This window comes from Nuphar pumila, chromosome 7, assembly GCF_984573655.1.
Source record: "Nuphar pumila chromosome 7, dmNupPumi1.hap1.1, whole genome shotgun sequence".
Taxonomy (NCBI): Eukaryota; Viridiplantae; Streptophyta; class Magnoliopsida; order Nymphaeales; family Nymphaeaceae; genus Nuphar; species Nuphar pumila.
The window spans coordinates 28,441,117-28,467,446 of record NC_143255.1 but is presented as its reverse complement, the minus strand read 5'-3'; the positions used below and the strand labels follow the sequence as shown (position 1 = coordinate 28,467,446).

The 26,330-nt window shown below is 36.2% G+C and overlaps 3 protein-coding genes across 3 annotated transcripts; 1 reads left to right on the top strand and 2 right to left on the bottom strand.

Moving 5' to 3' along the window:
* Positions 1-1,194: 1,194 nt before the first annotated feature.
* Positions 1,195-12,906, top strand: LOC149831668 (sec-independent protein translocase protein TATA, chloroplastic-like). The gene is made up of 2 exons (XM_090012165.1): positions 1,195-1,563; positions 12,531-12,906. Exons 1-2 carry the CDS (start codon positions 1,258-1,260, stop codon positions 12,642-12,644), a joined length of 420 nt encoding a protein of 139 aa, XP_089868291.1. The 5' UTR covers positions 1,195-1,257; the 3' UTR covers positions 12,645-12,906.
* A 5,562-nt stretch (positions 12,907-18,468) lies between these two features.
* LOC149831667 (pentatricopeptide repeat-containing protein At5g06540-like) lies at positions 18,469-19,931 on the bottom strand. Its single transcript, XM_090013063.1, has 4 exons — positions 19,851-19,931; positions 19,461-19,750; positions 19,184-19,349; positions 18,469-18,873 (listed from the first exon to the last, which is right to left on the bottom strand). Exons 1-4 carry the CDS (start codon positions 19,929-19,931, stop codon positions 18,469-18,471), a joined length of 942 nt encoding a protein of 313 aa, XP_089869189.1.
* An 893-nt stretch (positions 19,932-20,824) lies between these two features.
* On the bottom strand, positions 20,825-26,204 carry LOC149831666 (light-inducible protein CPRF2-like). Its single transcript, XM_090012164.1, has 6 exons — positions 25,872-26,204; positions 24,255-24,348; positions 23,055-23,256; positions 21,770-21,845; positions 21,548-21,673; positions 20,825-21,319 (listed from the first exon to the last, which is right to left on the bottom strand). Exons 1-6 carry the CDS (start codon positions 26,154-26,156, stop codon positions 21,122-21,124), a joined length of 981 nt encoding a protein of 326 aa, XP_089868290.1. The 5' UTR covers positions 26,157-26,204; the 3' UTR covers positions 20,825-21,121.
* Positions 26,205-26,330: the final 126 nt, after the last annotated feature.

The following is a 26,330-nucleotide window of genomic DNA, read 5'->3' as shown; positions in this document are numbered from 1 at the left end:
CCATTCCGTGACCGAAAATATATGACAAACATGTTAATTTCATGACTCAAAATATGACAAATCTGATTAATTATTTTTTTCTTGATGATTTTACCCTTTTGTCGCCTAAAAAATTAAGTGTTTTGGTCAAACCACTTGTTTAAGCTGTTGCCTAAAAAAATCAGGTACCATGTAAGTTATTACTTGAAAAAATCAAGCACCACGCATGTGGTTGCATGAAAAAATCAGGCAACATGTAAGTTGATGATTTTATTTTTAATTTTTATTTTTGAGAAGGAAAAAAAATCATTAAAAGGATACAATATACAGAACTCAAGCATGAAAACAAGATATCCACATGCAAGAGGGTCAGATAAAAGAGTTCACATGTAAGTTGATGATTTCAACCAAACAAAAGAGCAAAACTGTCAAGAAAATAATATATTGGGCATGTTTATTATATTCTCTAATTCACGATCAATTATGATATTGTGCTAAAAATTAGTGTCATCTATGTCATTGTTCATATGAGCCTTTATATAGAACTATTTTATCCTAAATTAAAATTTCATAAAAATCATGGTGGGTATGGGCCTGATGCATCCAGACTCAAACATGGACTTGATCTGCTTTGCTATGGGTTTAAATCCAATTACGTCCCTTTTCAAAACTGGGTCTGATAAAGCTCGAGACAGGCCTGCCCCAAACCAACTTACGTGCAGGTCAGGTGCAAACAGATCAGGGTTGATCAGACACCCGATCCAAAACCTTGTCAGACATTGGGCTCTTAAATAAGATCTAAATCTATATCCCTATCTTATTTTGATCCACTTAATCGGATTGTTCTAGGATTCAGATTTTTGTGGATCTAATCCGTTAGATCGTTCTTTTCACGTGCAAAATACTTGTTTTGAGAATTTCTTTTAGCGGGTCCAGCACATCTACATTTTGGGTCCGGATCCATGCTCATCATACTTTATCAAAACAAAATCAGGGATATATTGCACTATGTCAACTTCGTATTTGGGTCAAGCATGACCCGGTCCGTATCCTATCCATTTGCACCCCTACCTATATCTAAGACTTTCTACAGGTCCTGGCAATTAGCTCATATCTGATTGATTATCTGGAGCAAAAGTCCATTCACAGTGGGCCCAGACTAGGGTTGGACCCGACCCGCTTACACCTATCCACTAGATTCTGTGTCATAAATCTGTGGTGGTTTAGCAGAGCAGAAGAAGAAGACGAAGAAGAACCCAACGAGCAGAAGAGAAAAGGATGGAGATATCTTCCTCTCTCTTTCTTTCCTCCACTTCTCTCTCTAGGATCCCACCACCATCTTCTTTATCTTCCACCAACTCCCTGTTCTTCAACAACGGCAGGAACGTCTTCACGAAGAAGAACGCTACTCTTTCTCTGCACAGAAGAAATGGCGGTCGAAATGGTCTCGATTGCCGTTGCTTATTCGGGCTCGGATTTCCCGAGCTCGTTGTAATCGCCGGCGTCACTGCGCTTGTCTTCGGACCGAAGAAGCTGCCGGAAATCGGCCGGAGTGTCGGCAAAACCCTGAAGAGCTTCCAGCAGGTGGGTTTCTATAATAAAATATTTGTGGGTATTTTCTGTTTTAGTGAAAAGTAGCTGTTAATTGCAACGATTTTCGTTTTCTATGTCGCCCAAGTGCATTTTCATCTCCAAATCTATAGGGGAAAAAGATGGCTTTTTGTTATTGGCATTGATTCTATATATATAGAAGCGGACACACATTTTCTGGTGGAATTTTTTGTGCTTGTGATGATAGTCTAGACGCCATACAATTTGAGTATTTTTCTAGGATTTATTTGAATAGGTGTTTACAAAGACATTGAAATAATAGTTTCAGCATTTTTTGAACCCAAAGACATTTCTTTACTTTACATGTACTTCTCTTTCATAATAATTGCTGAGATTTTGCTGTAATATCTGAACCTGATAAGTTTGCAGATTACTTTTATTTATTTTATTTTTAATGGTGGACTACAATTCATATATGTGCTTGCGCATGATCATACTCTTAGATGCCATGTTGAAGAATCGAGATTTCAATAGAAAGAAATTAGAGGCGTTGGAGTGACCAAACTGAATTCATAACTGTTTTGTCTAATGGCTTATGCCATATGAACTTGGCTAAAGGACATGAGGGCACAGTACTATTGTGTAGTTCCTATAGGTTAGTATATAAAAAGACACATCACATGGGTGTAAATTTCTGTGTCTAATAGACAGTATCATTATTGTCACATACTGTGACATAGTCCAACTACATAGACTTTCTCAGTCTCACAAACACAAAAGCGGCCATAGAAGCTCTTTTTTGCAGTTGTTGAGAATGAAATTGTTTGATGTCTCTTACTAAATGAAGATATTTCTCTAGATCCTAAACCAAAAGTCCACCCTATGGTTGATCCACCAGTTGATGGATTCCATCATAGCCAATATTGTAGTGACCGACTACCTCACATGTTACTCTCTTGTAGTTAATCCCAGAATCAATTTTGTTTTAGTGTACTTGCAGATTTCGCTCAAAAATGAAGTCACCTGCTAAGCCAAGTAACAACATGGCATCCCCAATTTCTTCATTCCAACCTTACTGAGAGATGCTTAGAAATCAGGATCGTCTCTTATAAAGTCGCTTGTTATCAACAAACTGTTTATATGTCCTTTGTTTTATGAAGAAACTTGGATTAGAAGGTATCTAGTAGATAATAGAACTTGAGCAAACTTAAGTTGTCATGCCTGTGGTGGTCTAAGTTAATTCATAAAGCACTTTTCATAACTTATATACACTGTTGGCTCTTTTGGGTACTCAAAAGTTTTTTTGCCCGCTTCATGTAGTTCTTATGGCCTGTCTCATTATACAAAAGTGCACTTTCATACTGTGACTTTCTTATTTAAGTGCTGCTAAACATGCATTGCAGGAAAATTTGCAAAGCTAATAGGGCTGAAAGTTTTAGAAAAATCAGTCCTGTTCCAATGTTAGAATCACTAACTACAAGGCAAACTTCACAATGATCCATGGTTCCATCAATTTCCTTTCTTTTGCTATCTATGTGTTTGCAACTAATGAGTTTCACATCCAATTGCTCAATATTAGCTGTAAATAACCAAGGGCCTTCAATCACAAACAAAATTTCCACCAAAAATTAAAAATGGACAAACACAAAAGTGGTCACTATGAGCACACTCACAAAATCCACAAAGGGCACACACAAAGAACACAAAGAAGGCTCAAATATTTAAAAAAATTATTTTATTGAATCACTCAAGTGCGCAAGAAGCATACACATCAAAGAGGGGTTTTACCCCTATTTATACAAGTAATAGAAAACCCAAATAGCTATTGGAGCTACTCGAAAGGCTAGATTTCTAGTTGTTGGACTAGCTCCAATGGCTAGTCAACTGAGTGTTGAGCAAGCTGAAAATACAAAAAATAAAGAATAAAAAGAAAAATAAAGATTATAAAAAATGTGTTTATTTTATATACAAAATATATATACATATGTATATACGTATACAAATACATATACATAGGTAAGTATACATATAGATGTAAAATTGTCTTCAATGAGATAATACGCATACAAGCACTAATATGCACAAAGGCATTAAACAATACGAACATGCACAAAGGCATGAAATGCCACAATATATTAGCAAAATATGAAAAGCTTGAGCTCACAAGCTTGAAGAATTACAAGGGGAACACCCATATTTATATACATCAAAAGAAGCCACAAGGGGGGCTCCCAAAGGAGTCGTTGGGGGCCCCAACGACTCTATTGGACTCCCCTAGGTGGCGCAAACCAAGGAAAAATTAAAAAGAATAAAAAGAAGAATAAAAAATAAAAATAAAAATTACAAGCATTTTCTAAATGGAATATGCGTAAAATGGGAAATTACAGTATATATATATATAGGGATTACATTTTAACACCCCCCCTCAAACTTACGGTGTGATGACCACAAGTTTGCTAAGAAAGAAGTGAAATCTAGGCGAACAAAGTGCCTTAGTGAAGAAGTCGGTCAGTTGATACTCAGATGTTACATACGGAAGATCAATAACCCTCTTCAAGTATTCTTCTCTGACATAGTGGCAGTCCATCTCGATATGCTTCGTGCGCTCATGAAAAATGTGATTCTTGGCAATATATATTGCACTTTTATCATCGCAGCATAGCTTTACTGGCTCTTTAATACAAACACCCATATCTTCTAGAAGACACTGAATCCATACAATTTCCATGGTTGTGGATGTCATGGCTCTGTATTCAGCTTCAGTGGAGGACAGAAACTTTTTGTTGCTTCTTACACTTCCAAGAGACCAATGATTCTCGTAAAAAAAACACAGAAACCGGTGGTGGAGTGACGATTATTAGGGTCACCTCTCCAATCAGAGTCAGTATAAGCAATTAAATTTAATTCTGAAGATGAGGACAAAAATACTCTCTTATTTGCAGTTCCTTTTAAGTATCTGATGATGCGAAAAACTGCACTCATGTGAACCGATGTAGGAGCATGTTGAAACTAACTGGCAATGTGAATTGCATGTGATAAATCAGGTGTGGTGATGCTAAGATACATTAGTGATCCTACCAGTTGCCTGTAAGGAATAGGATCAGTCAGAGGAATCTCGTCATCAATCTTCATTTTTTAGCCCACTATTTCAGGAGTTTCACAAATTTTGTCATCTGAGATTCCTGATCTATCAATAATCTCACAAGCAAGTTTAGTTTGAGATAGAAAATAACCACGTTAAGAGTAAGCAATCTCAATCCCTAAGAAACATGTCAGAAAACCTAAGTCTGACATTTCAAATTTTGAAGTCAAGACGAATTTAATGTTCTTGACTCCTTTGACATCATCACCTGTTATTAACATATCATCAACATATAATAATAATATAACAATTCCTGCATCGGATTTTCTAGTAAATAATGCAGTATCTGTATAACACGAAGAAAAACCATTTTCTAACATTACATTGTTAAATTTGTCGTACCAGGCTTTGAGAGCATGTTTCAATCCATAAAGAGCTTTTCGAAGACGAAAAAATTTATCTTTAGGATTTTTCATACCCGGAGGAGCATCCATATAAACTTCTTCATTAAGGTCACCATTCAAAAAAAACATTTTTGACATCCATTTGAAAAATATTTCATTTTTTAATAGACGCAATAGTGATAAGACATCTGACTATAACCATCTGTGCTATAGGTGCAAATGTCTCTTCATAGTCAATTTCATATTCTTGACTATACACTTTCGCGACTAAACAAGTTTTATACCTCTCAAGAGATCCATCGCTCTTAGTCTTAACTGTAAACACCCAACGACAACCTATAGTTTTCTTTTCAAATGAGAGAGTTTGAAATTCCCATGTGTTAGTTTTCCTAAGAGCTTTGAGTTCATTTTCCATAGCTTCTTGCCATTCTATGCTTTTTTTAGCTTTCTCAAAATTCCTTGGTTCAAAGTAAGAATGAATGAAACTAAGACAAGCTCTATACTTAGGTGAAAAAGAGCCAAAAGAGACAAACCATTTTGCTATAATCATTTTTTTCACTTTGTCCACCATTTCTTCCTTGATTTTGATTTTTAAAATGAGGGGGACGATAGGTTCTTAAATTGTTTCTGGGTTTAGACACCGCATTGATCCCATCGTTGTCTTCAGAATTGGATGGAACCGCAAGCACATTAGATCCTTGCTTACTTATACCCATACGGGTTTCTTTCCCACTTAATTTGGTGAGAACATCCTCAAGAGAAAGGGGAGTGAAAGAAGACAAAAGAGAAGACCTTATTTGCTCAAATTTGAGCTTTAGCCTATTCAAAAAATTGAAGAATCGATCTTCTTCTAATTGTTTGTGACGAAGTTCAATCGCTTCTCCACTCCATTTTGGTTCGAGCATAGCAAACTCATCCCAAATAGAAGAAAGTTTGGCAAAATATTTTCTAATGGCCATTTTGCCTTGAAGAAGAGTTAGAGCCTTCTTTTGAAGATAATATTTATGGGACAAGTCCCTAGAAATATACATTTTCTCAAGATATTCCCATGCCTGAGAAACTTTTTAAAATTTGATAATATTTGCGTTGATTTTGGTCTCAACGAAAGAAAATTCCAAGACAATATTTTGAAATTCTTCATTTTCCATTCATCATGCTTTTTCGAATATTTCTCAAGGGCTTTAGTTCTTTCCTCCCCTTCAAGGATCTTAATTTCACCTTTCTCCAGGTGATTTTTTGTTTCGGTTCCGGGATTGTGCCTTGCACGTACCCCCAAAGACCTTTCCCTTTTATGTGAGCCTCTATGTTTTCGGCCCAAACATGATAGTTGGAACCATTGAGTTTAAATCCAAGAGAGAAATAAGACTTTTTTTCACCCATTAGAGAGGAAAGATAGAAGAAGAAATACGTACCGCAATAAGATTTTTAAGTCTTACATATTGTAAGGCCCTTCTAAAATAACGAAGGAAGAGAAGCCCCCACTTTAATCTCCAAGAAGTCAAAGGCACGTTTTTTGAGGCACCCAAAAAGTGAAGAAACACACGATCTTCAATCTTTAGCCAAGCTTTGATACCATGTAAAATTGTCTTCAATGAGACAATACGCATACAAGCACTAGACCCTCACAAGAGATGTTCACAAAGGCACTCAAAGAACACTTGCACTAATATGCACAAAGGCATAAAACAATACGAACATGCACAAAGGCATGAAATGCCACAATATATTAGCAAAATATGAAAAGCTTGAGCTCACAAGCTTGAAGAATTACAAGGGGGAACGTCTCTATTTATATACATCAAAAGAAGCCACAAGGGGGGCTCCCAAAGGAGTCGTTGGAAGCCCCCAACGACTCTATTGCCCCCCCCCCTAGGTGGCGCAAACCAAGGAAAAAAAAGAAGAATAAAAAATACAAATAAAAATTACAAGCATATTCCAAATGAAATATGCGTAAAATGGAAAATTACAGGAATACCCTTTTCAGGTATTTGGAAAATAAATGGATATATATATCTATATATATTCATAGAGATACATATACATGTATACATATCTATATATATATATACACTATATAGAGTAATGGGTCTGTGTTAAATGAAACATGCTAAATTAATGATTTTTTTTAGGGTTTTTTCATTTTATTTTAAAATCTTGACCGTACAGATGTAATCTATATACTTGATTTTATAGGGATCAACTCTTGCAGTGTTCTATTCCGACACATGGGTGGGTTTTTATAACGTTCGAATAATCAACAATCCAAAATCTTTGTAAATTTGTGAGGCTCCAAATATCATTTTTTTATTGAAAACACATGATTCAGGTGTGGATCCCTCGTAAATCGACCATGCCCAACATATTTATGGGGTCAAAACTGCGAAAAAAACATCGAAAGAACAGAAAAAACCCATTTAACACATTTCATTTAGCACATACCAATTTCTCTTTCTCTCTCTCTCTCTCTATATATATATATATATATATATATATTAGTTTAACACTCCCAGTCAAACTTACGGTAGAATAACCGAAATTTTGCTAAGAAGGAAGTGAAATCTAGGAGCTGAGAGAGGCTTGGTAAAGAAGTCTATCAATTGGTACTTCGAGGTAATATAAGTCAGATCAATGATGCCTTAAAGATATTCTTCTCGTACATAGTGACAATTCATCTCGGTATGTTTGGTGCAAACATATTGTTGTTGGCCATGTAGATAACACTTTTGTTTTCACAACATATTTTTGAAGCTCCTGTTACATGAACTCCCATGTCTGCCAACAATCTTCTGCGCCATACCACCTCCATTGTGGTAGTAGCTATGACCCGATATTAAGCTTTTGTTGACTAAATGAAGACCTTCTGTTACTTCTTGCACCTCTACGAGCTTAGAGATTCACTTAAAAATATACAAAAATCCATGGTGGAGTGCATGTTATTGGGATCACCTCTACATTTAGCATAATTAAATCAAATGTAGAAGAAACAAACAAGAAGAGGCTTCTAGAAAGATAAATTTTAATATATCTAATAATTTGTAAAATTGCTCTAATATATACGGAAGTATGAGCATGCTGAAATTGATTAGGTGTGTGTATAACGTGTGCTATATTAGGTCTAGTCATTGAAAAGTAAGAGAGTGCTCTGATAAGCTGTCTATAAGGAGTTGGATCTTAAAGGGGTTCTCCATCATCCTTATTTTGACATTGACAACTTTGAGGGTATCAACTCTCATATCATTGGTGATTCCAGAATTGAAAATAATATAAGAAACAAATTTGGACTAAGACACCCTCTAGGAGAATAAACAACTTCAATCTCTAGAAAGTATCTTAAAAAACTCAAACCAATCATTTCAAAATTGTTTTTGAGAAGTTTTTTAATGTTTTTAACTCCCTGTTTGTATGCTTTGATGATGATCATGTCGTCCATATACAAAAGGAGGATAATAATACCTGCATTAATGTTTTTAACAAATAAAGTTATGTCAGTCAGACAAGTTCTAAAACCAATATCAAACATAACTTTGCTAAACTTGTCATACCAAGATTTTGACGCTTGGTTTTGACCATACAGTGCCTTGTTCAAACAAAGAGTTTTTCCCTTAGGAATGTTCATACCAAGAGGTGCAAACATATAAACTTCTTCAACTAAATTTTCATTAAGATGGATATTTTTCACATCAACTAAATTTTCATTAAGGATCTTCTTCTTCTTCTTTTTTCACAATCAATTATAATCAACAATATCATGCTTCAAAACAAAATCCAACAAAAAGGAATGCTCACTTACTTACTTAGACTTTTCAAAATCAAAGAAACTTACATTTATTATCTGCATAACCTAAAAAGGCAGAAGAAATGACACTAAGAGAAAGTTTGTCATTTTGTTAGTAAAAACAAAGCATTTTCATCCAGTGTAATGCCATGCAAATCAAGGTAGTTTTTAAATTCTTTTGATAGAAACTCTCTCCCTGAATCAGTACTTCAAACTTGTTTTTGACCAAGTTGTGAAATATTTGAAAATGTAAAAAAACCTCAGATTTATGTCTAAGGAAATGGATCCAAATATTCCTAAAAAAATCATCTACAAAGATTACATAATATCATATTCACCTTTTGATATAATTGGTGTTGAACCCCAAACATCGGAATGTACTAACTTAAGTAGTCTAATAAAAACAAAAGTTCTTTATTGAAATGATAATCTCTTCATTTTACCAATAATACAATCTTTACAAGTAAAACTTTCAATATTACAATTTTTTTCTCAACTTTGGAAAGTATTGAATTTTAGATACATTAAGATGATAAAGTCTTTTGTGCCACAATTCTAAATTCAAATTTTGAACATTACAATAAATTGTATTCTTGAGTATTTTAAAAAAAATCATATAGTAGAAGCCTCCTTCTCTATGGCCTTCCCCAATCAACTTACCTGAGTAGCGATCCTGCACCTAACAACTATCAGATGAGAAGGAGACATTACATCCATGGTTCAATATTTGAGAAATGGACAAAAGGTTTAAATTTAATTTAGGGATAAATCTAATTTTTGGAATTTTTTTTTTGAGATTTGAAGATTACTTTTAAAATTTCCTATTCATTTTATCTCAAGGGATGTACCATTGGTAGGAAAGACATTTGACATATTTGAGTTAGTATGACATTCAAACAAAATATCGATATTAGGGGCATATGGAATGATGCACTAGAATCAAGAAGCCAGAGAGACTTACTATAATCAAAGAAGGATGATGCCCTTTTGAGAAGAGGTTAAACAACCTCCATCAATTGAGACTATGACGTGCTTCCAATGAATGTATCTTGTAGGTTTTTTATGTTTGTTAGTCTCTTGAGGTAGTCCAACCGAAGCCACCTTTTTCTTTTCCCTCCTTTTTAATTTGGGACATAGAGGCTTGATATGTCTTGGTTCATGGCAATAGTGACAAGTGTTTTTTCTCTTGTTGTCATACTCATTGCCTTGTCTCTCGAAGTGAGGTGACTTGTATGTGCGTATGTAATTTTTTGGCCTAGAAACGGCTAAGATTGAATCATCTTCTTGGAAGTGCGTCTTTTCTAACATATTTTCTTCCATACCTAGCTCTTTAAGTGTATCCACAATAGATGAAATTTTTCCTCTATAAAGGAGTTCGGACTTTGTAGTCTCAAATTTGGGTCGCAAACCATTAACAAATTGATAAAAGTACTCCACATCAATTTGCTTTTGCAGGAGCTCAATGTTGGACCTCCAAAAGTTCGGATAGAGCATTGTAATATTCCCTTATGCTCATATCCTCTTGTGTCATAATTCTCATTTTGTCTTGAAGGTTGTACTCATGTGCGGAATATATATTTTTGAGGTATTCCCATGCATCATTGGCATGCTCAAATTTAGCTAGACTAGAACACTTCTTAATGTCTACGCTATTTATGAGTCATGACATAATTGTTGTGTGACTCATTCTTCATTCATTCCATTTTCTCTCATAATCAGCGATTACTTTGGTTCTCATCTTTTAGGGCTACATCCTTCCCGTTGTCTACTTTGGTGAGAAGAAGCTTAGGCTCCAGATCAAACCCATCCACTAATTCCCACAAACCCTTGTCCCATATGTGGTTTGTATAATTGAAGACCACATTACATAATTAGTATCATTTAGCTTAATGGGGGACAACGGTAACACTCTCCTTGTGCTTCATTTATACAAAAGAGAAGAGAAGAGAAGAGGATAAAGGAGATAGATAGAAAAGGAGAATAGAGAGAGAGAGAGAGAAAGAAAAAAAAAAGAGAGGAAGATGCAGGTGCACACATCCACTTGAGTCACCACGAACATACAAACACTTGAAAGTCTTTTACGAACACGAACTTGTGATGATAAACTTCAAAAAGCCAAGAGCACTATGGCTCTGATACCATGTAAAGAACCAAGAGCCTTTGATCACGAACAAAATGACCACCAAAAATCAAAATGGACAAGCGCAAAAGTGGCCACTATGAGCACACTCACAAAACCCACAAGGGGCACACACAAAGAATGCTCAAATTTTTAAAAATATTATTTGATTGAATCACAAGTGTGCAAAAAGCATACATATCAAGGAGGGGTTTCACCCCTATTTATACAAGTAATAGGAAGCCCAAATAGCTGTTGGATCTGGTCCAACGGCTAGTCAACTGAGTGTTGACCAAGCTGAAAATACAAAAATTAAAGAATAAAAAGAAAAAGAAAAATGACAAAAGATGTGCTTATTTTATATACAATAGATGTACTTATGTATATACGGATACAAGTACATATATATACACTATATATATGTACAATTTAGCATCACCCCCCTGCCTCTTGCATTGTAATTTATCAATCTTTTGTTTCTTTAAAAGTGAGTAGTTTTGCCATCTTTAAAACAAATTACATTTCTTACATAGGGTTTGGTGTTGGGACCCATGATGATCTTGGTAGGCTACTTTAAGACAATTGATGCTTCCACAAGTGGCTGCGCCAATCTTTATGTACATGAGTAGACGAGATGCTGATTCTTTGCTTGATGAATGTCATTCATATCTTTTGTAATCCAACTGGTGGGTACCATTTTGTTGTTGGCTATACCCAAGGGTTGTTCAACAATTATTTAGAGGGATGTCTTCCCATTCAAACATTTGCAAAGTGTTAGTAACCAAAACAGTTGGAAGGATAAAAATATTGTTTTAGACCTAGCCATGAGACGTTAGACCTAACCATCAAATCTTGGTTTATTTACCATGTTTAGTCTTCACGAGTATACCAATATTCAATTTTCAAGATGGATAAAAATCAATTGCTTACATAATTTATGCATGTTGAATTTTAAGTTTTTAACAAACGAAGATAGAAAATAGAACATGCCAAACATGTTCAAAAGATGTTTTTTGCTATTGCAGATTAAATCTATGTAAATGAAGAGTCCAGCATCATAATTTAACATAGCTCTCTCTCTCTCTCTCTCTCTCTCTCTCTCTCTCTCTCTCTCTCTCGCTATATATATATATATACTGGTTCAGGTAGGGCAGTAAAGCAGAATGATGCCAGAAACGAATAGAGCAAACAAAAGACACTGGATCCGTCCATGCTGCTGGTAGTAAAGGAAATGGCTTGTGCAGTTGAATCGGGACCTGTGAAAACCTGCAATTATTCGCTCACCTTTTCATTGATATGTTTTGTCCTGCATTTTTCTTTGGCTAAAAACAGTCTTATTACGAACCTAGTAATCACCAGTTCCATGCTATGGCTAGTCTACAGGTTCTAGGATTGAGCTATTTAGCAAATTTTACCATCTATGGCAGATTATAGTTGATCAAACGTATGCAGCCTTATAAGAGTTGAAAAAGGATATGGATTTGATTTATTTGATGGTAACTGTGTTGACCATATGCTTTGGTGAATGTTGTCTTGAATCTTCAAACTTGGTGATCTTGCTTTGAGTCTTCTTCGAACTTGGTGTTTTTTCTACATTTTCAATGTCTTGGACTATGGCAGGCAGCTAAGGAGTTTGAGTCTGAATTGAAAAAGGATGCAGACGATGCAAAAGAATCATCCACCACAAACTCAACAACGGTTGGTGAAGAGGAAAAACAGGATGCCAAGATCTAGAGAGAAATCACAAATTTTGGTTCCATGGAGTATGCAACCTAGTGGCAAGGATCCATTTTTTTTCTTCTTGCAAAAACATGGTTGGAATATTTGTTGTTTTCTTTAATGGAAGTATGTAATATATTATCCTTGGTTGGGTTTTTGCATAATATCTGAAGTGTGTTGTACATTGTTGCTAGTTGATTTGCTTTTGTTGCCTTGTCTTGGATTTGTATGAGTAAGCTTACTGAAAGAATGCAACACAAGTATGTGGGTTGATATCTGTTCATGTCTTTTTTTCTTCATTTTTGAAGTGTTTTTCATGAATTGAACCTCATAGATGTGATCTAAGTTTTGTTAGTGGGGATCAACATTTGAATCGTCCAATTATAACAAGTAGGCATGATTTTAGAAGGCTTCAAAGATCGACAGCCACAATTTGTGATATTTTCATTACACCCAAAATTGTATTTTTAGGTTGAGAAAACACGATTCAGATGTTGATTCCTAGCATTTGAACCGTGACTAGGTTCAATTAGATCAAAACAAGATCTAGAGACCTAATGTTGCCATGACAAAAAATGAACCCCAAGTATGTGGTTGGCATTCTAATAGTGCTTCTGTTGATTTAAAGCAATTGCGGGTGTTTATTCAACAACTTTATTATGATACGTAATGTATGGCTAATTTGATGTGATTCCTTAAAAACTTTACAATTTTTTATATTCCTTCTATGTTCAAAATTGCAAATATCTAACATCGTTAGGACACTTTACCCTTCGTAATTATGAATTTAGGCCTTTTTGCGATAAAATTGTATTGCCCATTAGTTATGTTTAACACACACTTAATTCGAGAATCGTAGGTTTTTTTATGCGAATTTAGACTTCACGAACTCACATAAATTTATTTGCGAAATCAGTGAAACTGAAACCACCAAAATTGTAAATATTCTACTCTTTTGCATATAATAAAAAAAATTTGCATAAAAATATTTGTGAAACACCTTTCACGAAAAGTTATTTTCGAGAGGTTTTAGCAAATAACATAGTGTTTCACATACATCCTGAAATCACATAAATTATATGTGGAACACTTATCACTAATTTAAAAAATAGCTGACATTTTTGTATATATTGCATGCTCTCGCATGAAGTTATTTGCAAATCTTCATGTATTACAAATAGGAACTATGACATGAAGCAATCGATCATACATAAGATATCAATAATATCCCAAATCATATGTGTATATTTGATATTAATCATATACAATTTATTTTTATTGTTAAGAACATGTTAATGAGAAAAGAAAAGCTATAGAAGAGAACATCTCAAAGCCAAAAGTATGAGTTTGACAAAGAAAATCTCTTGACAAGTGACATAAGTGTTAGTTTTGCACGTTAATTTGTTTATTTTTTATATTTGCACGTAATTTTGTTTGTTCTTTTACCACATTAGATTTACTATGTAACATCTAGTAAGATTCATAGAAAGACTCCAAATGGCTTACAATGAGGATAGGGAAAAGACAACTTGCCGAATACCTTTTACCTTATCCTGTATTTTTCTATGAATTATAAAAATAATTTATATTATTTTGCTATCGATTAATAAAAATTAATTGGTAAACCTTGTTTGTTCACATCAAATGGTTGCAACTAAAGGTCATCGAGCTAGGGCAACTAACAGCTTAGAGAGCAATGACTTGCCATATCATTTTCTTGAAGCTGACAAAGTACATTTTTACACAACTTTGCATACTTACAAATAAATTTTTGCATAATCTAAATTTATGTTGCAGCTCTTAATTCCTTTCAATTAAGGCAACATGCACTAGGTTCTTTGAGAAGTAGACATGAAATAAAAGGACTTTGAGCTATACAATTTTACATCGAACACATATTTAGCAAATAAAAACCTCAAACAAATAATCTGATAACGTAACTTACTCAATAATATGTTTTGTTGTGTATGTTATCTCCTTTTGTGTATATGTGTTGCAGGTTCATTTTTTTAGCGCAAATTGGGTTCGACTATTACAAAGATTAGACGGCGCAAAAGATGGAGGGTAATCCTCAACAAGAGAATGAATAATTACTTTATATTTATTTTTTAACTCATTTTAAACATGTATATATTTTTCACTTGGTATTTTCTCATTTTACAAGTATAATTGATATATTTGTATGCAGTTCTTGGGTTGAAACTAAAGATTGAACTTCATACAGGTATGTGTTTATATGTCAGTTGTTCACTAGTTTGAGATGTTCATTGTAGTTAGTTATTTATTTTTAGCAAGATATCACGAATATAAAGAATCATATGATTAAGTTCTACAAGCATATGAAGGAAATGACTTCCAAATGTACGAAAGACAATGAAAAGGCGGAGACATCAATTAGAGAGGTGCCAAAAGAGTCTATATAGCTAGTTGAGTTGTGGACAATTATGCGCCTATTAAATTAAACTTACATTTGTAATTGGATGGATCAAGTTAAACTTTGTAACTAAATTAATTAAGTTAAACTTTGAAATGAAGCCCATAAATTGAATGTAACTTTGTAATTGTTAAACTTTAATTTATCCGATTTCATGCAAATCAATTGTATTTAGTTCTATATTAACCATATTGACTTGTCTATACATGAAGAAACCGTTTTGCAAAAATAAGCAAGTTGAGGACCACAACGGGTTTATAATGATTCAAAAAATTCACAAAAGATAAGAAATATAGTATATTTATCATAATTTTGCAAATCTCCATATCTTATATTTGTCATAGTTTGCTATCAAAGAAGAACTCATCACTGACTGCACATTAGCAACCCACCTATTGGCAAAACCCTTGAGATCCTCCTGCTCACCGGAGAGTACACCCAGCTTCAAATAGGAATTCATGAGTTGCAACATTGCATCAACTTGGCAATAGGGGCGGAGCTACATATGGGCCAGGGTGGGCAAGTGCCCACATTGACGCAAAAATCCTCAATAAGGGGATTTGAGTCAGGGTGGACAGTGCCCACCCTAACCCAAGCGCTATGCCCCCCAAAACCCACCCACCTCTCTCTCTCTCTCTCTCTCTCTCTCTCTCTCAACACATGCACACACGTGCCCACCCTATTTTGGATTTCTAGCTGCATCACTGCTTGGCAATGTTCATAATTCCCACTAATGGGGCTCCATTTGTATGGTAGGAGCAGCTAGTGCATAACACCTTGGGCTGGGACGTTGCAGGTTCAAAACCCAATGGTATAGTTGTATAACTGGCAGGGGTCTGCCCAACCCCAGCTTGCCAATAAAAAAATGTTCATGATTCCCACCTACCATAGGGGGGGAATCCTTGGGGGGCAACCCATGTAGTTTGAGTAAGGTTTGATGATGCTGAGAGTCTGAATAACATCTTCGATCTAGGCAGAATTCCCCAAGCAATTAGCCAAATGTATGACATTCTCCACATGCCACAAATTATGGCTAGCATCTGATTTTGAAGTCATGATTCTCCAATTAAATCACAATATCATCTTCTACCATTTGTTCCTTGTCTTTTTGTTGATTACCACAGTATTAGTTTAAAACCTAAGTGGCAAATGAAGGTGCACGTCACCTTGTGTTGGGACGTTGTAGGTTCAAAACCCAATGGTATAGTTGCATAACCGGTAGGGGGTCTACTCATAGTGATAAAAGTTAAAAACGGCAAAATATTGTTTTTCAACCCCCCCCCCCCCCCCCCCGAGAATTTGAAAATTTTCATAAATCTCACATTTTTTGGCAAAGTCTTGGCAATAAAAAAATTAATTAAAATTATTAAAAATAATTATTATAAAAAATTTATTAATAAAAAATTAAAAATAAAAAACACATGATTTTTCATGATAAATAACAGTTTAAAACATAAATATCGTGTTTAAATCACAGTATTTATGTTTTTCATAAATCTCAAGAGAATTTGCTGTTTTAAACTTTCAGGCAATTTCTCACGATATTACTGCGAGACCTTCATAAATCTCGTGATATTTGTCACTATGGGTATGACTAATCCCAGCTTGCCTTTCAACACAAAAATGAAGTCACAAGCATAGTGACCAAAGTTAAAAACGGCAAAATCTTTGGAGTAAAAAACTCAAGAGATTTTGAAAAATTTCATAAATCTTGGCAATAAAAAATATAAAAATATATAAATATCATACATTTAAACATGAAAATCTCACGATAAATATTTGCTAAAATGGTAAATATCGCTATATTTGTCATGGTTTGAAAAGCTCGTGAGAAATTGTTGTTTTACTAGAAATACAAAGAGGTTATAAAATATAAAAAGTAAATCATTTAAAACTACAAAAGTGTTTCATTGCATTTGATACAATTATGTATTTTCAATAGAGAATATTTTGAAATATATTGGCTTTTGAAAAGATCACGATAAAATTGTGTTATTTTCATAATATCACTGATATTTATGACTTAGATGGTTAATTGATGTCAAGATTCTCTTTCTCATATGGTATAAGTTTTTAATTAACTCTTTCAACCACTGCCAATTATTTTATCTATCGAAAAATGATTGCATTATCTTCTAAAAATAGCGTGCTCTTGCAAAAACTCACAAATATATCAAAATTCTTCGCATGTCCAAAATCATTGATTTTTGACTTATTTAGAACCATTTCACCATTTGCAACATATTTGTGCAGACCTCTTGATGTGTGCACAAATATGTTGTGAACCTCTTAATATGGTTAAAATCACTTGCAACATGTTTGTGCAGACCTCCTAATGTTCGTGTGTGTGTGTGTGTATATATATATATATATATATATATATATATATATATATATATATATATATATATATATATATATATATATATATATTGCGAACCTCTGAATATGGTTACAATCACCCAAGAGATTCACCAGACCTACTCACGTTCGCACAACTATGTTGTGAGCCTTCGAATGTGGTTAAAATCACTTGAGAGATTTGCTTAATATTTGTGCAAATCTCTTGACGTTCGTGCAAATATGTTGTGAACCTCTAAATGTGATTAAAATCATCAAGAAAATTCACAACATATTTGCGCAGACCCATTCACTTTTGCTTGAGTATGATGTGAACCTTCAAATATGATCAAAATCACTGAGGAGATTCACAACATATTTGTGCGGACTTGCTCACTTTCGCAATATGGTTAAAATTACCGAAAAGATTCACAATATATTTGCGTAGACCTCATGTTCGTATAGACATGTTGTGAAGCTCCGAAAGATCAAACTCATCTGAGAAGATTCACACTTGCTACAACCTTTTATTCTCATTTGTGCAGGTATCCCAGCATTCGCACAATTATCATGTGAACCTCTGAATTTGGTAAAAACCATCAAGAATATTCACATGATAGTTGTGCGGACTTGCCAACCTTCGCACAAATCGCTCAAGAATCAGAGAGCAGGAGGATAACACGGTTAGGGGGTCAAAGAGAGTCGCAAAAAACCACAAGTGATTGAGCTACAACCAGATGACTTTTTTATCCCTGCCTTCCCCATCATCTCTCTAACTTTTAAAGCATCACACCATCTCTCCAGGCTTGCATATATGTTGTATAAAATCACATAAACAGCATCCCTATGAGGCCACATGCCCACCCTGGACCAAAAATTTTCCCTAGTGGCACAAATGCTCCTAGACTTAGGGCGAATGCCCATCCTGACCCACCCAACAGTGTGGGCAGTGCCCACCCTAGTCTAGATTCCTGGCTCCACCCCTGGCTCCAATACTAGTTCTTTTGCTGCTTTCTCTGCTAAATCAACATCTTTGTGTACTCTGCAGGCAGCCAACAGGGAGGCTCATATAATGGCATTGGGCTCCATTGTCATACTGTTTATTAGTTCTTCGGTCTCTTCCAGGCAACCAGCTTGGCCGAGAAGATCGACCATGCAGCCATAATGCTCAACTTTTGGCGTTATAAGATTAATATCTTTCATCTGTTTAGAGTGCAACTGGCCCGCCTCAACAAGCTGTCCATGGCGGAAGGAACTCAAAACACCAATAAGTGTAATATCATTTGGCTTGATCACTGATCTTTGCATCTTTGCAAAGTGGTCAAGTGCAGCGTTGGCTCTACCACGCATCGCAAAGCCTGAAATCATCGCCGTCCAAGCTAAAACATCCTTTTCATTCATGGAATCAAAGACGAGCATAGCTTCATTTATCCTCCCACATTTTGGCATACATGTCCAGCAGTGAAGTTCCTAAGAACACATCTGGTTCAATTAAACTTACTATGATGAATGAATGAATGATTCTACCTGCGTCGAGGCCACCTATGTTTGCACAAGCAGAGAGCAAGCTAACCATTGTAAAACTGTCAGGTTTCAAATTTGCCAATCGCAACTCTGAGAACAATGTGCACGCTTCTTTGAATTGAACAGATTGAATGTAGCCCATTATCATTGAGTTGAAGGAGATGAGATCTCTAGTGGGCATCTTATTGAAAAGCAAGCGTGCAGATCCTACCTCACCCTTTTTACAATACCCATCTATGATTCAATTCCAATCTACCAAGTTCTTCTGAGGCACTTCATCAAACGTTCTTCTTGCAGAGAACACATCCCCACACTTCGAATACATATCAACTATGGCAACAGCCAGGCGGCTACTCAATCCAAATCCTCCTTTATAAGCAAACTGATGAACCCACTTTCCAAAGTCCAAATTTCTTGAACGCCTACACATGGACAACACTGACACAAGCATGATGCAATCTGGCTTAACATCCATTGGCATCATCACTCTAAAACAACATAAAGCTTCTGCTTATCGATTGCTCTCAGAATACCCTGACATCATGGTGGTCCATGACACAACATTTCTCTCAGGCATTTCATCAAACAACTGCCTAGCGTGATCCACCAGGCCAAGTTTGGCACACTTGCCCACCAATGAAGTCCAAGAAGCAACACTCTTCACGCCCATCCGATCAAAAACACCCCTAGCATCATCAACAAGCCCACATGCTGAATACATGTGAATCAAAGAATCCCCAACAAAAGTATCTGATTCGAAGCCAAATCTAATAGCTTCACCATGCTCCTTTCCAAATTGAACATCCAAGGACTGAGAGCAAACCTTGAAGAAGAAGCAAAATGTGTGTCGGGTAGAATGCCCTTCATCCTCAACTCATGGTATAAATCAATGGAGGCATTAGGGTCTCCATTCCTCGACGCACCTCTGATAATGGTATTCCATAGAAAGGTACTAGCATTTTGAATTTGCCTAAAGACAAGAAGCGCATAACCGTAATCCCCATGAACAGGGTCAAAAAGGAAGCCAAGCAGGTTGGCAAGTGAAGAAGGGAGAAGGAGACCCTTTACAGTCAACTGTGCATGGAATTGGGCACATTGCTTCAGGCTTGTAAAGATAGGACAATGGGGAAGTGTGGATTCGTAGGAGGGCATTCATGGAGGAAAATGGGCACCAAATCTCCATAGGGGATGGTTGGAAAGCTGTGTTTGCCTCCTCAAAAGCAAGGTGAGGTAGAGGGAACTAAGATGAAAAGACCACTTTATGAATGCCAAAGGAGTCTTTGTAGACTCAAAAGTATGGCTAGTGTGGGGTATTCCAAAATCAATCACCTAGCAGATCAGGGTTGGGCCACAGTAATGGCTATGAGCAGACCAACCGTGATATTGGCCACCTCAACAATGCTTACAAATCGCATATCAAATCTGTATGTGTACAACCTCGTTAGCAATCAAATCCTGTGACCTTTTTTCTTTTTGTTTATTACACGAACCAACAGCACTTGGGATCAGAGATCTGATTGCTTGTCTTAGTCTGCGGTACTTACAGTTGCTGTCCTGACGGCATAAAATAAAACTCTGTCCCCTCTTGATCTTCAGGTCCAGGGAGCCTCCTGCTTTGCCTTTCAGAAGGGGTGCCCACATGGGAGTTGGAACTCGGGTTAGGGGAAGACCTCCCTATCCTCGGGTCTGAGATCATGTTCGCAACCCCCTGGGGTCCTCAAATCCTGACACTTGCAAATACTAGTTTGACAAACAAGCAGGCAAAGTGCAAGTCAACCACTCTCCATCAATATGTATGAGCTCCCTGCTCATGTGCTTGATATAGGCATACACCGAAAACATACATGCAGATAGGGAATTGATCGGGTTTGGGCCTATAAATTCTAGAGAGAAAAACTTTAACCAAATTATTAAATTTAACAAGCAGAAACCATGAATAGTTACAGAACAAAGAACGGAGAAAAGATTTCATTAGACATCTGAAAATGAACACTTTCTCAGAAGATGAAAACTTGGGTCTTATTCTGTTGGAACTTTCACGGTCCCAGCCTGCATCCCAATGGACAGGGGGGCCAGCATCAGTGCCACCACAGATCTGTTTCTGCAAATGTTCTAGGCTTGACACTCGCAGCAAGGACGAGGTGCACCCGGTCTTGCCTATGGAACCATGTCCTTCACGCCCGTGATTGATGTTTTAGATGCCATTGTTCAACCTCTGTGCATGAACAGGCTGGAAAAAACATTCTGCCCCATCTTGCACTGGAAGAGAGTTTGTTGTGATATCTGATGGACAGCCAGAAAATTGCATATTCACGTATGACAAGTCTGACAATGTCTGAAAGAAGGGCCCTGCGCCAGTCACTCTCCTAACAGTGTCTTCAGTCATCTTCACCTGAAATGAGCTCAATTACACTAGTGGTTAGCCATTGGAGGTCACGGACAACAAAGGAAAGAAGGATAAAAAAAAGAAGTGATATTGATTCAATTTTTCAACAAATTCTAAGTACAACCAAGTCCCCAACAAGGGCCTAAATGGTTGCAGTTTCTGTCCAGAACCAACAAAAACGTCAACCATGTACAAGAAGATCAATAGAAAGTAGCATCTGAATTCATAACTCACCTTGGCTCTCAATGTTTCCACATCTGCTTTTAAGACTCTATTATCTACAGCAGCAGCACTACACTTTTGGCTAATATCCGTAAGTCGCTTATGTAATGATGAGTTCTCGAGTCTCAACTGTGCTACCTATTTATTATATGCAACAGAGAATATGAAAAAATTAGTATTACAAAAGGAATGAAGTCATTGAATATAAATACAGATAAAATGGAAAGGGCATGCCTGCGTCTCAAGTTCACCTAGATGTGCTTGTTTCCTTCTTCGTGAACGCCTTGCTGACTCTCTATTTGAGACCATCCTGAATCATATTAGTGGGATTAGTGGACGCTGCAAACAATGAGATAAACAAGTTCTACTGCTCAGAACCCAGGCCCCCAAACCAAACCACCCCACCCCCACACAAAAAATACATAAGGAAAATGTAAGCAAAGAAGCAAATAGCCAAAATATTTTGGGGAAATGGAAAGGAAAAACAAGCTATGAGATTATCCAAACAAAATCCTGGAAATTTCCTCAGGGAAGAAGAACATGATCTTAGAAAATTTACACGGGAATATATTTGCTAGACAATTTCAAGCTATGTCACATAGGTGTGGGTGCGGGTATGGGTGCGGATGTGGCACTTTAAAAAAACTTGGGTGCGGGGGTGCGAGGAGGGAATATATATATATATATATATATATATATATATATAAAATTTTTAACAGTTTTAAGTTAACACTATGTGTATGTGTGTGCATTTATGTATTTATATATATAATATAGATAAAAATAGACTTGATTAGGGTTAACTAAATCTACTTTTGGATAGAAATGGACCTCAGTGTGGTTGACTTCACCTAACACAAAGGAAGTTGTGTCCAAGTGTCGCACCTGCCTGCGTGCAGGTGTGACGTGGGTACGGTGCCTTGTTAGAAGAGTCCGTGTGACATAGATTTCAAGCAATATAGACAAACTCTTGCCAAAAGCATTTCTTATCACAAAATAAAGAAAGAGAACGAACACAATAAAACAATCTTGCTATTATATGACTAACAAAAACCTTGCGCGGAAAATTAGACCAGTCAGGGACTGGCTTAAGCACCACTAGATTACTAGTTGTCCATAACACGAAGCAACTATATTTTTCTGAAAGAACAAAGACAATAACCTGGATGTTTGTTTTTTCTAAGTTCTATAATTCAAGCACCACATAGACCATGCAATTACCTTCCATTGTTTAAAAAACAAGGTTTCAACAGCATAGAATGGAATTATCAATTTTTATATTTACAAGATTGATAAAAAAAATAAATGAACAGTTTAGTTTTTGAATGACCATTGGGAAATAGACTATAAACCAAGAAAAGGAGAAGCACTATTTGTCAAGTTATGAGAATCATGTTTATTCTATATGTCACTGCTATATTATAGTTCTGTGATCTAACTTTAGAAGTGATATCATCAAGAAGCATGCTTCCCACTCAGACTGGCACATCCAGTAACACTATCCTAACAGCATGATTACCTCCGCATATGTTTTGCATCAGCAGGATCCATTTGCTCAGACACCTCAATATCTCCTTCGAGATCATCATCATCATCATCTGATTGTTCCATTGAGGATGCACTTGTAGCTTTATTGTGAGAGCCTAAATTTTTCTGCATGACAGGCAAGGCTGGAACCTCAACAGGGCCACCAATAGCCTGATCTTGAGTCCTAGAGGGACCTGCAGAAATCCTTGTAAGGAAAACTCAAAAAATTACTAATGAACAGAACAGCATATCATCCAAAGCACTTCTATAATTTAGAAGAAAAGGGACAAGCCACCTCCAGTAAGACAAGGACAAAATGAGATTTTGCAAACCGAATTTAGTATCAAGAAAAAATGGAGGCTTTGTACTGCTTAACTGAACTAATTTATTCAGACTTACCTTCAATGTGAAATAGATCCAAACATTTAGCTTATGTTTGAACAAAGTAGAAGGTATGATTGCAAATAATTTTTTTCTCACCAAATAGCTCATAAGCAGAAGTTCATAATATCATGAAGCTTTTTATAGAAGGGGCATCTTACACAGAGGGGAGCTATAAAGCACAAGGAACAGAACATAATCCATTCAAGATGGATAATGATACTAAGGAACAGACTTCACTTTCCCCTTCCTTTTTTTTCTCTTTCTTTACCTTGCAAAGAAACCTAATTGAGAGGATTATATCTCTTTCAACATTGTTCTTTGTTCCAAAGCAACAATAATAATGATGTCATAAAGATCATAAAAACCACACTCCATAAGATATATTGTTTCTGAGGACCTGGAAGAATGTGCCCAGTCCAAGAATCAATAACTACTTGAGTTTGATTTTCATATGTCCGGATTGAAAATTTTGGTTCTTGATTTGTTCCTGACACCCCTTCCTTATAACCAACCGTCACCAGATAATATCATGGAAAGCACTTTCTCATTACACATTTTGATTTCTCTAAAAAAAAAATACACATTTTGATGCCCTCGAAGCGTACAGAGGAGCAATGTTCAAATGGCATATAAGGGTGCACCTCACAATCAACTCTTCATCCAGCACCATTTTATTTGAGAATGGAGATAGAATTTTACATGAACCTTCAATAGCTCACATCTGGTAATACAAATTTAGATCCAAAAAAACTAAAACTCGGGACTTCTCCCTGAGTACAGCCAATAAGTCGTAAGACAAAAATTTTACCTTTACTGGATGAGAGACAAGACAACTCAGTTCTTTCTGAACTCTGATGTTCACTATCAGCAAGAGCAGGGTCATGTGATTTTACACCTGATGCCTGTCAACATATCAAAAGGATTTAACAGTATGTTTCCATGGTATAAATGACTATCAAGTAGGCACCAAACCTGCCAACAGCATACATAAACTGCATTAAGTTCACTCAACTGTACCAGTGTGCACCTAAAACAGGATATCATTCCTAAACAAATATAGGAAGAGTAGGACATGAGCAATGTATATTTTGCATTTATATTCAATTATATAACACTCTTCTAAGGCAATTTTTTATACATAGGAAAAGTAGTTGAGAGACAAGGTTTCAACCAAACAGTAGAAGAACCAAGAATTTCAAAATAATATAGGAATGGCCAAAGGGGAAGCATCCTATGGCCACACAAAAGATAAAAAAAACACCAAACAACCACTACTAGCTATCTTAAGCTTGAGAAGTATAAATATCCCATTGAATAAGTGCAAGTACGGACAAAGAATGGTTGAATGATGAATATGTCCAAAACGAATGTGAACTATGACATTATTTTTCTCTAGGAATTGGGTACTAGGAACTCTGTAGCTCACATGGCATCAACCACTGCATATATTTGTGTGGGTTATTTACAAGGTCTTATCAATAACAATTGCTAGTTTTTTGTAATTAGCTCTCCATATAAATTTCAGACCCACTTCCATGAAAAAAAATGGATCAATGATAGCAGAGAAATTATGAAGGTCATCGCAAAGAAGACAGAAAAAAGACCATGTGAAAAAATATTAGGAAAGAAAAAAACATTGCAGGACAGCCAGAATACATCGTTCAACCAGTGCAGAATGCACGCTTTACTAACAAGTAGAGATTGACATATCGATAGTTCCCAAATTAAAGAATGATTTACAGGACTCTTTATACTCAATTAGTTCACCCCTGCCCATTTGTTACTCGTCGATTCATTGTTATATCCTAGGATAGATCATGATATGATGGAAACAATTAATCAAATATATATCATTGGAAAGATCAGGATATGATGGAAATATTTGTCAAATAAATAGAACGACATTTTACCATTCTAACTGTTTCAGATGTTCTAATAGCAAATTTAACGGCATAACATAAATCCAGCACGAAGCACCTCAAATAGTTTTGTTATATGACCTTGGCTAGAGACTCGCATATGATGGAAACGATCTTTCAGAGAAATAAGACATCACACAGTTCCCATTTTTTTCAGATAGTTTAAACTGGAAATCCTCAAATCGATGAGAATTATTTACCAATTCCTTGCAAGGATACAACTTAACAGCAAAAGGAAGCAAATGATTCCATGTACCACGCCAAAAAATGAGGGAAATCCATGGCAGGGACATGATAATCGAATATCCATGAAAATTTTCCAAAAACACAAAACATCAAAACAATTTCCAAAAACTCAATAAGATCTCAAAAAGGGAAACCCTAAAAAACACAGTCCGATTGAAAACTTTTCTTTTTGACGTCTTTTGAAGAGAATCCGATTGCAAACTCATTCAGCACCAAAGAAAAACCAGATATCTAAAAGCAAACAAAGTAATGAACGGTACTCGTGCCAAAGCGACCGCGGCGCACGCGAGATCGAGGCGCTGCTTCAGAATGACCTGGCAATCGGCTGAACCGATCGGGGGCAGAGTTGGGCCGGGCTTCTTCGGCTCGGAAACGTCGTTCTTGATGCCTACTCTGCCTCCGCCGCAGCCACGATCGATATTGTTGCTCTCCGGGGAAGAAGACGAGGGCACCGACGGGGAGGCCTGCTGAAGGAACCTCTGGAACGCCCATTCCGAAGGGTTCCTGTTCAACTTGCTACGGTTTTCGCCATGGGAAGAAGACATCAAGAACGACTCTGCGATCTCCTCCACTGAGTAATTCCGATCTCTCTCTCTCTCTCTTCTTCCTTCTCTGGTTTGGCAATGGATGAAACCTATCCTGTTCCCGGGTTTACGTACCTGCTTCTTTTCTAAATGCCTCTACTCTATTTCAAAAATACTGATCATGTCCCTAGAGGT

What these genes read in the sequence shown, in the direction of transcription:
- LOC149831667 (XM_090013063.1), bottom strand. Translation starts at nt 19,931, where the DNA reads ATGGGGATTACGGTTATGCGCTTCTTGTCTTTAGGCAAATTCAAAATG. An exon ending in ATGGAATACCATTATCAGAG is followed by an intron (nt 19,751 to 19,850) that starts GTGCGTCGAGGA and finishes TTCTTCTTCAAG; the next exon opens with GTTTGCTCTCAGTCCTTGGA. An exon ending in TGGACCACCATGATGTCAGG is followed by an intron (nt 19,350 to 19,460) that starts GTATTCTGAGAG and finishes GTCCATGTGTAG; the next exon opens with GCGTTCAAGAAATTTGGACT.
- LOC149831666 (XM_090012164.1), bottom strand. Translation starts at nt 26,156, where the DNA reads ATGTCTTCTTCCCATGGCGAAAACCGTAGCAAGTTGAACAGGAACCCT. An exon ending in CCGCGGTCGCTTTGGCACGA is followed by an intron (nt 24,349 to 25,871) that starts GTACCGTTCATT and finishes ATATGTTGACAG; the next exon opens with GCATCAGGTGTAAAATCACA. An exon ending in TTGTCTCTCATCCAGTAAAG is followed by an intron (nt 23,257 to 24,254) that starts GTAAAATTTTTG and finishes GGATTTCTGCAG; the next exon opens with GTCCCTCTAGGACTCAAGAT.
- LOC149831668 (XM_090012165.1), top strand. Translation starts at nt 1,258, where the DNA reads ATGGAGATATCTTCCTCTCTCTTTCTTTCCTCCACTTCTCTCTCTAGG. An exon ending in CCCTGAAGAGCTTCCAGCAG is followed by an intron (nt 1,564 to 12,530) that starts GTGGGTTTCTAT and finishes GGACTATGGCAG; the next exon opens with GCAGCTAAGGAGTTTGAGTC.